Source organism: Camponotus floridanus, unplaced genomic scaffold (assembly GCF_003227725.1).
Source record: "Camponotus floridanus strain SB8 unplaced genomic scaffold, Cflo_v7.5 scaffold9, whole genome shotgun sequence".
In the NCBI taxonomy this organism is placed as follows: domain Eukaryota; kingdom Metazoa; phylum Arthropoda; class Insecta; order Hymenoptera; family Formicidae; genus Camponotus; species Camponotus floridanus.
This window is the reverse complement of record NW_020229860.1, coordinates 2282752-2294681: the sequence shown is the minus strand read 5'-3', so window position 1 is coordinate 2294681 and position 11930 is coordinate 2282752. Positions and strand designations below refer to the sequence as shown.

The following is an 11930-nucleotide window of genomic DNA, read 5'->3' as shown; positions in this document are numbered from 1 at the left end:
TCGTTCGTCTCTCTTACGTTCCGTTTGACATTACGAAAGTTTCGAATCAGATTGACCAATCAGATCGAAAGAGACAAAGATTTCTTTGTTCTGATTGGTCGATCAAATGGTTCGAACTTTGTAGACGAAGCTTCTTGTCCAACATGGTGCTCCTTCTAGTTATTTTCTTGCTTTCATGGTTTGAATTCTGATTTAATGATAGGTTTACGTGTTTCACTTTGTTTTCTTGAGAGATTTTAAATTTTAGAGAAAGTCACAGCTTACTTGTCATTTTATGAGAATTCTATGAAAGTTCTTAAGTACGATAAAGTATTTGTGTAAATATAAATATTTATAGAAACCTTCGAGAAGATGGTGAGTGATTTAAAACCGGAATGTTCCTTCTCTTGTTGGTATCCAACATTTAAAAAAGATTCCTTGGAAGCTACGATCCTCGACATTCCTGATAATGTCTTAAAGTACTTGGAGCATGACGCATTTATGATGCCTATCGAAGCGGTGAGATCGTTAGCAGAGAATTCCGAATGGACTGATGGCTCACCGGTGACCAGTGAAGAAGAGGTATTATTTTTTATTTGAAAAATTCATGTACACGTAATGATGGAATTATAATTAGAGACAATCTAATTTATAAAATAATCTTAATTATTATAGGAAACGGACTATCAACCAACATTTCCTGAATTCAGTAAAAAAATACAAGATGTATTAGATGAATATGATGCAATATTCATTAAAACCAATTGGAGTTCACCTGCGGTAAGCTTTCACTATATATTATTATTTGTTGCGATTGAATATATTGACTTATTTTCAAAAAACCAAATTAAATTTTTTTAAAATGTTTATTTTTCTAGAGATGAAAAATTTGTGCATTTATATATAAAAAAAAGAAATACTTTATGTGTAAAAACTGAATTGCTATATAAAATAAGCGATCCAATGATTCAATATATTTATAAATTTTTCACTATCCATTTAACATGATATATATTTTCATAATAATCATTTCAATTTAATTCATAATATTTGCATTGCATTAATTATTTATAAATATGATACGATGAATTGAATTATTAATTTATAATTATTTATAATTATTTTTTAGGATGCAACATGGGTTGCACCAACAAAGACTCTCAAATGTAAAACCTTGGAGGAAGTTTATTTATTATTGAAGAGTTCTGATAGAATCGCTAAAGATCTGAACACCATAAAATCTTTGAGAGATTGTGAGAATCCTTTGTCATTCTGTCTAGTATTGAAACAGTGGCGAGACATCAATCCTTGTACAGAATTCCGTTGCTTTGTTATGGACAATGAACTCATTGGTAATTTATCTACTCAACTTTTTTCTTCAACTATTAAATTTTATTCCATATTAACTGCTTTTGTGTTTCTGCTAGTTATTACAAAGTCAACTTTTACTATAACAAATTGTATTTTATGTAGCTATTAGTCAGAGAGATATATCGCAATACCACAGTTCCAATGAATCAGAAAAATATAGTATACAGACAGACATCAAGAGCTTGTTTTCAGAGCGCATCAAGGGCAGATTTCCGTTATGTAGTTGTAAGTAAGCATTAAAATTAATAATAAGATTTAAATGCATATAATCACCTATAGAGTTTGTTTCTCAGATTCTTTCGATGTCGTACGACGTAAAAAGGACAAAGTAAAAATAATAGATTTCGGTCCGATGAATGCATCATCTACGAAAGGAACGCTCTTTACGTACGAGGAATTACAAAATCATATTAATGATACCCCAGAGTTTCGTTTTATTGGAGAGGAAATAGGTATTCAACCAAAACCTCCTACACACTTTTGCATTCCACAAGAAATCAGCGAATTTTTCCAATCGAGTGATAATGTCACATTACTGGACATTATTCAGAGGGTATGCTTTTGTTAAAGAAATACGCTTGCAAAATTTAGCAGCTTCTTTTACTATATTTTTAGATGTAATATTTAATTACGACAATCTTCTATTTTCTTTATTAGGAGGTGGAAAGTCAACGGAAAGAGCATGAAAATGCTAATAATTCGAAGGATACTTGATGTATATAATGATGATAAATATTTTTCTTATATATATGAATATTAAAAATCTAACTTTCAGCTATAATTGTCTTATATATATATATATATATATATATATATATATATATATATATATATTTCAATATATATATATATATATATATATATTTATAAGAAATACAAAGTTGAAAAGAAAAAATATAAATTCTCGATATATTTTATCTTTTTCAAGAAAAACGAAAAACTAATATCTAATGTACAACTTAATAATATATAAACAATTGCACAATAGATTCTATTCATTAATTTCCATATATTACATTTGTAGTCTGTTTAAATCCCATATTTTGAGATCATTCGATCATCATCAGAGTACTAGAGGGATATAATCGAACTTGTTCAAATTGGTTCATTTCTTGTTAAATTATCAAATCTTTTCAAATTCTCTCTTGCATAGTTATTCTCCATCCCGCAATACGATATACAAGAACTCTTTTTTTTTTTTTTTAAATCACCTGTATATAATATAGACGACGTAATTTATCAATTAACTTGTGAGGCCGATAATTTTCGTGGTGTAACGATAAATTACGATTCGAAGCTTCTCCGAGCTATATAATTACAATTAAATGCTCCTAATTATTGAATCACTCGCACATCTTGGGGATGCGACATGTGTGTATATGCATGTGTATATACCTGTATATGTATATGAATGAATATACACCGACAAGATATTTAAATACAGAACTTTCACTTTTATTCTGCCAGACCCTCTTTCTATCATTACATTACATAAAACGATTAAAGGCTATCCTACCGCTTGAAAGAATTATCATAATATTGCAGTATTTTTTTCGAGCCATCGGTCTTGTTACCGAGCGACGTTCCTTATATAGAAAATATGTCTTGTTTATGTACAATATGCAATCCTTAATACTTCAGTTTTGAAAAAGGATCCTCGATATATGTATCTCCGGACAAGTTAATACGCTGTACAGTCATATCCACGGAGTATTTTCATTTTTCTCTCTTTCGTTCCTTTACAATCTCCACAGAAATAAAATCCATAGGATAGGGCGACTACTGCTGTGTGCGATTTTACAACTTCCATCAGTGGATCAACGGTACATTTCTAAAAGTCGACCTTTCACCGCAAAACGATTCTGCAGCTTTTTCGCATCGCATTTTGTCTGTACATTTTCTGTAAAGTATTAAGGATAAAAAATGCTTAAATTCTAATTTCTCGTAACGTAAATTTTGTAAACATTTTATCGAGAGCAATAATGCAAAAAACACATTTCCCTCAATATTATAATATAGACATAATATTTAATATACACAAAAACAATATGTATAAATATATAATATTACAATTTTCTGTTACAGATTTTTTTAGAAAAAATTTCTACTCTGATATAATATACACATCAAAAAAATAATTCGAAGAGTGCAAACTATTCTAAGTTCTAGATAGATGCTGCTTAAAATTTTGTACAGCAAAAGAACTACTTTTAATCGCACTAAAGTTTGAATGAGTTTGATGGAAAATATTTTATAATTATATTTTTATCGCGCATTTAGTACCAAATTTGACAATGTAACACGTAATTTTATTCGTTTATTATGTAAAAGCCATTTAATGATAACACAAGATTAGAAATGGGACATTGCATTGAATTATCAGCTGAATTATGGATCAAAAATCCAAAAATAATGAAGAAAATAAGCACAATACGATGAAAAAAGTTGCGTAGTCGCTTCGCGAAACAAAGCCCTATTTACAGAGCGTCCTCTATTTTGCGAGCAAAATACGACAGAGATTGCTTTGTTATTACTTCATTATACAGAAAACTTTTCCCATATCAGTCACAATTGCAATTTGTGCATCGATTTCTTGCTTAATATACACGCAAATATCGGCCGAACGGATTTTATCTAAAAGGTATCAAATGTTTTTATATCAAATTTAAAAAAAAGCTGAAATTTTTTTTGAAAAAGAAAAGATGTGATGCTATGGCGCATCGTAATGTATATATGGTTTCTATAAATAACAACAAATAGTATGAACAATATTGCATAAAAATTAAAAAAAAAATTACAAAAAATTTTCTTAACAACAAGTAATCATTATGTCATCGAAGAAAGGGAAGTATGATTACCTTTACATAAAAGCCTTTCGCAATTCAAATTCAGAGAAAAGTCCCTTCTCGCGAAATATATCGCGAAGGGGCACCCTTTCGCAGCGCGCGTCGCTTTCGAGAGACACTTGATACAATTTTTCTTACAGTGCATAATGTATAGCGGTGTACCGTATCTAGAAATGTTCCCTTCTCGCGAAATGTGTTTATATCTCGTTTCTTCTCTATTATTCGCGTTATGTACACAGGAGCGCTTCTTTTCGCGTCGTCTTCGGAGATGACTGTACCCGGGCTCCATCCGGTCTCCATTCATAATTTATATTTCACGTTTTTATACTTCCTTCGTACCCTTTCGGTTTTTTACTCATTAGTGTTTACTCCGAATGCTCAAATTGTTTCGACTGATTTGTGCTAAACGACATTACGTAGCTTAATGAATATGTTTTGCAACGTATGGCCGTTTGCTTGTCTCTTCCGAGTCTCTCTCCTTCGTTTCGCATCTTTTCTTCTCCACCCTTTATTCGCTCGCATTAGCATATTTCTCCCTTTCCTTTTTATTATATACGTCGCTCGTTTTAATGATACTAAAGTGACGTATAACACTCGCACATTCTCTCTCTCTCTCTTGCTTTTTTTCGCTCTCTTTCACTCGCTCGCTCTTTTTCTCTCGAATACTGGTAGGGTGTTGAGTGACAAAAAAAAAACAGTAGTCTTAACAAATATACGATACAAAAACTATTAAGTTATCGCTTAACGGCCAGTGTAAAGCGGATTATTTTATCATTTTTTTTCTTTTCTCCCCTTCTCTTTAAGTACCTGAAGAAGCTTAGCTTTGGAAAACCGTGTCTTAATCCTCAAACATAGGATCTAAAACCGGTAAAATTTAGGTGAAGTCAAGATTTTTTTGTCCTTATTCCGATGATAATCGAAAAGCGACAATTTGGCGTGTCTTTCTTCAACATCAAGAATTGAACTCACCGAAATTATACGGTTTTGATCCTTGATTCTTAAACGAACGATTCCTTCTTTCTCTTACTTCCATCTCGAATTTGCCTTAACAACAAAGACTACACATCCCTCTATGATAAATGCGATTGGTACGACTAAATTGGGTGGCGAAAGGCCAGACTATCACCGACAAATCGAGTGTATGTACACGCATATCTGGCGTGCGCGAGCTAGAAGCTATATATCTCTCTTTTTGAGAGATGTCTCATTCAAAAAATACGCTTCTCTATTTGGTATGAGACATTCGCTCGGAATTTTATACATGCGCGAAGACATGCCGTTCTGACATTTCTCCGTATATTTTTCTCTCTCTCTATTCTCTCTTTCTTTCTCTTTGCGCACTTTCTCTTTTCTTTCTCTAATATACAGGAAGATATAATTCGTCACCTTATTTTTAGCATGAGAATAAATAGAGACTGAACTTTTCCTCGCTTTATACAAACGGCTCCAGTAGAAACGTGAGATTTCCTTTCTTTTTTTTTAAGGATACGCTTTTCACGATCAAGAGCAAAGAAATATTAAGAAGATTATGGAAGAAAATGCCTCATTAGCTTGAGATGCAAATGTAAATTGAGATGATTTATGGAAAAAAAAGAATATCTTTTTTTCCTAGAGATTAATTAATTTAATTTAAATAATGTTAGAATAATTTTCTCTTAATTAAAAATTAAATCGTTAATTAAGAGAATCGTTACTTTTTCTTGTCTAAATATGCTCAATTATACAAGAGCTTAATTTCAATATAGAAATAAAGTAATATAATCTGGTCGAAATCCGTCTCGCTTGATACAAAATAAAAATGCACCTTTCCTCCTGTCGTGAGATGTAAAGGAAGAAAATTAAATGTATACCGATTTCTCTCATAATATAAATGAATAAAAATGTAAATAAAATACTGGTAATAATCTAGGCCACGCTACAATAAGATTGGATTAATGCAAATAGGTACTTCATCAAAAACTTGTATCTTTTAATTATTCCTGTAGCCAGTAGCAAATTAACATAAATACTACTCAATATATTTATTTACAAATATTTAATTACAGACTCTTTCTTATGATCCCGAGTAGATACCGAGATCTACACTTTTTAACGCTTTAATCGCATATAAAACAAAATGATTTGAATTATAAGATTTCAGATATAAGAAAAGAAAAAAACGACGGTTCTCCCGACGAATTTGCGATTTTACGCTACAAAATTAAATATTTACAGGTAAAGACCACGACATTTCGAGCTATTTTTTTACGTACAAGTATTCGAATTTTCATATTCTCACGAGAGAATAATTATAATCAAAATAAACTAAAATGAGATTAAGCGCAGGAGGTAGATATCTTGCTTGTCGTTTAACTAACTGAACGAGGAATCGAAAGGAACGTGATTTGTGATAATTATTCATATTTGCAGCAAAGTGATTACATTAAATAATCACGGAAAAAGAATTAATTTTTCATATGCAATGTTGGAGCATACGTGTAGAATGTGTAAATGTAACAGAAGAAAAATGGAATAATGATGAGAAAACTATATCGATCACTGTGCTCTTGCTTATATTCAGTTTATATACAACAAAGTAATATAGTTACAATTCAATTAATGGAAAAGATTGCAACTTTTTAAAATTTTGCTTTGTAATATTTACTATCAGAAAAAAATATATACAATAAAATATAATATGGCTATTATCTAAAGTAAGTATATAAGTATTTCTTCATAAAATTAGAATTTTTTTTATAATTGAACATGTGAAAAAATTACAAAAAAAAAAATAATTAAATTTTGCTTCTTTTTCACAGTTTCTGCCAAGTAATCGATAATGTATGTGTGTGTGTATAATAAATATATATATATAATAATATATATAATAAATAAAATATATATATATAATTAGTATAGCGTACAGTTTTTTGATCTCCTTAATTCTAAACAATGTTTACAATCATTGAAATAATCATTCTACGGAAGTAAGAAAAAAATTAGTTTACAATTTACACATTCTACACGTGTGCAATGTGCAATGCTTGTTCATCTACCACATCGATTCATTATTCGCGTTTCTCTCATCTCCTTCTCGACAGAGCCTCTACTTTGGTTCATATCACGTAATGAGACACTATTCGCAGGAACAGTTATACTTCGATTACTTGAAGCTACAATTTTTTTGCAACATCGAAAGAGAACAGAAAAAGAGAGAAAAAATAAATCGCGACGAGTTTTCTGTGTGTATGTGTATGTATATGTGTATGCATGTATGCGCGCGTTCGCGTGTATATATGTATATATATATATATATATATATCTCGCGCATTGGGTAAAAGTGGAGTTTGGAATGGATATCAGCGTCCAATAACGCTGGTTAATTGTAATTATTACAACGAAATGTTAGATCAAGTCACACTCCCATGCAGCCTTTTTTCACGAGCTTTTATAAGTTATAAGTTTAGAGTAAGTCCATATAGCAAAATTTATAACCACTCACACGAGCAATCTCACAATAGCATACGATATAATAATACGATATAAATCTGTCATTCATTCGAAACAAAGTGAAGCATTTTTGTACTAAAGTGCAGCGAGATATATATATATATATATATATATATATATATATACACATATATATATATATATATACATATATATATACACATATATATACACATATATATAGTATTATATTATCTTTCCAATGAATTATTTATGCAATGTTGTTGTGAGTTCTAAATTTGTTTGAATTTTTACACGCACCACCATGACATATGGTATGGTCGGGCCGTACAATAGATAGCTATTGAAATGATCCATAGAACGTGTTATTGCCATTCTATTTTTTTATTTTTCTTTGCTTCATGTCTGTGAATATATATATATATATATATATATATATATATATATATATATATATATAATCTTTTCATCATTCGAACAATCCTGCTTTTTTCAAGGATTGCCTTGCAAGAGCAGAGCGCCGAGAATTTACAACGACAGTTTCATCTCTATATATAAAGTTAGAGTTATACAGATACAAGTAAGCATTACACGAAAGGCAAAGACGATGCATTCCAAAGAGATTGCACATCCTTGTTACTATGTTCTAATCTTTTTTTTCGGAAAGAGAACTCTATTATTATTTGTCTATTCAGTCTGACCACACCATGTTACAACGTGGAATAGAGCTTTGTCATGACAGACATACTGTAGATTGAATTATATAAATTCAGGCTCTCTCTCTCTTTACTCTGCGAGGAATCTATTAACGATCGCATTACGATATATCTTATCTCATTCATCAAAATTTGTTTACACTCGTCGCCCACGTCCTCGTCACAAAACGACTTGACTAGATTGCATCGCTAAACGATCCTTAACGATTTAAAATCTAAGTCTGCCATACATAAATGATCTGTACCTTATAATCTAATATCATAGTTAACACCTAATGGTAGAAGGATGATCTACTGTTATATCGACGAGAACTCTAATTAATATAAATCATACGTCTATTATATCCTTTTTCTCTCTTATGCACGCGCACATTCATACATATCCATATCCACATACACGCATGCAACGTTTGAACGTAAATTTATCATTAATTTTATCATTAAATTGATGGAGAATATTTCTCTCGGCTATATCTGCATATAACCGCCAATGTTTCAAATGTTGTAAATGTGGTAAATCACGTAATTTGCGCATCTAAGCGCGTTTCTAATAATATTTACAATAACGCGTCCCATCGATATTTCCGATTTGCAAATAAGATCATTTACTGTCCAAATCGTGTTCTCCTCAGAACAGTTCTCCTTCGAAAGAAGTACAACATTTCTGTCGACTTCATTTCGATCACGCTGAAACGCCCGCGTCTTTTTAAAACCCATCAATGACGGCAATGATGATACGTTAATGATATAGTAACATGTTGCAATGCTCATACGAGCGTTCGATCGCTAGGACTACCTTCTCTTACCGGGCTGCTTCGACGACAAGCGCTTCTTCAATTTGTGATCCGTTGATTTAACCGTCGTCGTCTTTTTCTTCGGTCGCTCCGGCGAGCCGTTGCAACATGCGCAGCCTTTTTTCACATGGCCGCGCAAACTGGATCTTCTAGCGCGGCAATCCGTCGGCTCCATCAGCACGATATTACCGGCCTCATCTTCAGACGCCTCTGATGCTTTATCACTCGACATCACCATCGACTCAGTTACCGCTATCGATTCCGCCTTGGGAATTCGCTTAGGAAGCGCTGCCATCGTTGTTGACGTCGCTTTATGATCGGCACGATTTAAAACTACCCTCGCATTCACTTGCAGTTTATCCTTTTTCTTTACGTAAGTGCAACGCCGATCTGTGGACAAAGATTTTAATGTCTGCACATTGTCTTCTAAGCCATTGCTCAATGCAACATTGTCCTCCGGTTGGCTGCTGATCGACTCACTGATGCTCGAATCTTCGTCCTCGCTGCTGGATCTCGTGCGTTCAGACATCGGACTCTCCCATGCCATATAAGAATCCATGTGCATCTTGGATGATGGCACGCGCTTCTTGTTGGCGTACGTGTACTTGTGCGTGGACAGCAACGGCCCGGCTGCGCCCAACGGTGATAATGGTGATGGTATAGTGTGATGGTCTACGGTGTTGCTAAGTAGAGTCAAACTCTCGTCACCTGAGCTTGCCGCTGAAGTATTGTTAACGTTGATACTAGGTGGCAACGATTCCGAATCCAGATCAATGTCCAGTTTCATGTTAGATGGTATACTGGATACGCTGCTAGGCGTACCTTCCTTCGATCCGCTTCTCGAGATTAGCTTAACGCGATGATGACCACTCATATCTTTTGACGAGTCGTTCTCTAGCGAGCCGAGATTTGCTGGCGATAGTCTAGATATGTCCGAGTTGCTGTTTGACGCTTCATCTTGACTTAGATTGTCCAAAGTAAGTCGCAAATGTTTCACCGGGGCCTCCAATTGTAGATCCTCCTTTTCTCGTTTGCTTTTCTTCAATGAATCTTTCAAAGTTCTAGCGCGCTGACTCCTTTTACACTCGTTCGACTTGAAATCGCTCGTTGGACTAGCATCTCTACTACCGCTCGACGAATCTAATGATCGGAAATATGAGCTATTATATGGCTTCATGCCCAAAGATTGACTGCAGGACGCATCCTGCGAGGAATGATCGAACGATGGCGAGTGATTCGTATCAAATAGCAAATCCGCCTCGGGAAACAGATCGCTAGTGCTGGGTTCATCGACTCCCAGATCTTCACATTCTTCTGATAAGCTCTTTTGCAATTTAAGTTCGCGCTCGTACGCCGCTTTCCTCTCTATCCTGTGTTGCATTAACTCGCGATCCAATCTGGGAATTAATTGTGATTTCATCAGGTTGCTCTTATTGGAATATGAAGTAGTAGTATCCAGAGTATGATTCATGAAGTATTTCTTCGTGTTCGATTGATAGATCGGTCCACTCGCCATCTCGATGCCTTGGCCTTTGTTAATAATCTGCAGTACGCTCTCTGAATTGTCGCTATCCCTAGAATTAACCATAGTTATTCGATTTTCTTTTTTTTTCTTGCTTTCTTTATCTCTCTCTCTCTCTCTCTCTCTCTCTCTCTCTCTCTCTCTCTCTCTCTCTTACACCAATTTTTAAATAATCATTGAATTTAATTCATTTTAAATATTATTTATATAAAATTAGTCATAAAGATATATAAAAGTATAAAGTAAATAAAAGAATGTCAGCCGAGATTGAATTTTTCAAAATTTTAAAGAATTTCTAAAGTTTGATAGAATATGATATTTAAATTAATACAAAAATAATATATTTAACATAAAATAAGATTTACAAATAAAAATTAAATTGAAGTTCTTTTTTGCAATATGATCAGTATGATTTAAATTATTACCTGGAATATCCTTTTAATGAATCGTTGCTCAGTGTATTCTGCATTGACGTAGGGACATATCTCCAGGGCGTGTCGGGTGAAATCTTTCCTTCCGATTCCCAGGCTTCCTGTAAGCGCGCGTTTTCGTACAACAATCCGTTCCCGACCTTGCAGGATCCATCGATTGTTTCAGCGGATTGTTGCATAGATGACTCTTGACTATCTGAACTGCTCGGTCCACCAGTTACTAAGAATTGTGTTGTGCTATCGATGATGCTTGATTGCTTGTTCGTAGATGTAATAGAAGATTCTATACGAATAATTTATAAAAAGAATTTAATTGAGAGAGGGAGAGAAAGAGAGAGAGAAAGATGCGATATATATTTGCGAAAATCAATGCCATTTACGCGATATAAGATATTCTATAATGTAAGAAACTTATTATTGTTGTCGATATTTTTATTTTTCTGCAAATTTTATATATTATTTGAATGTGAGTGTATATAATATAAAAATGTATATAAATAATTCCTATAATTACTCAAAAACTTTTAAAAATCAAATGATTTCAAATTTCAAATTTTACTTTTTAAATTTGAATAACAGAGAACTTTAAAATGATTTATTATATAATAATTTATAAATAATTCACTAATAATTATACTTCAATAATAATATTAAAGAGAATTTTACATGAAATTATCATCTCAATTACATAATTCACTTTTACATAAAATATTTCTGATCACAATGTAATGTATAAATACGTCACGCAAAGTAAAAAATAAATAAAATCGCATTTGCACAAGAAAAGACTAAAACAGAATTTTCATCTTGGACAAGGTTCT

At 32.7% G+C, this 11930-nt stretch overlaps 2 protein-coding genes across 2 annotated transcripts in view; one reads left to right on the top strand and one right to left on the bottom strand.

Moving 5' to 3' along the window:
• The first annotated feature begins 193 nt into the window (after positions 1-193).
• LOC105255982 (cell division cycle protein 123 homolog) lies at positions 194-2126 on the top strand. Its single transcript, XM_011265580.3, has 6 exons — positions 194-561; positions 655-759; positions 1109-1331; positions 1453-1575; positions 1644-1903; positions 2008-2126. Exons 1-6 carry the CDS (start codon positions 352-354, stop codon positions 2062-2064), a joined length of 978 nt encoding a protein of 325 aa, XP_011263882.1. The 5' UTR covers positions 194-351; the 3' UTR covers positions 2065-2126.
• A 5974-nt stretch (positions 2127-8100) lies between these two features.
• LOC105255991 overlaps positions 8101-11930 on the bottom strand; it is a 61955-nt gene continuing 58125 nt past the window's right edge. Inside the window, exons 7-8 of the mRNA XM_011265593.3 lie at positions 11104-11392; positions 8101-10730 (exon numbers count right to left, since the gene is read on the bottom strand). Of these exons, the coding sequence (XP_011263895.2) occupies positions 9155-10730; positions 11104-11392 (1865 nt within the window). The 3' untranslated portion in view covers positions 8101-9154. The remainder of the gene's footprint in view (positions 10731-11103; positions 11393-11930) is intronic.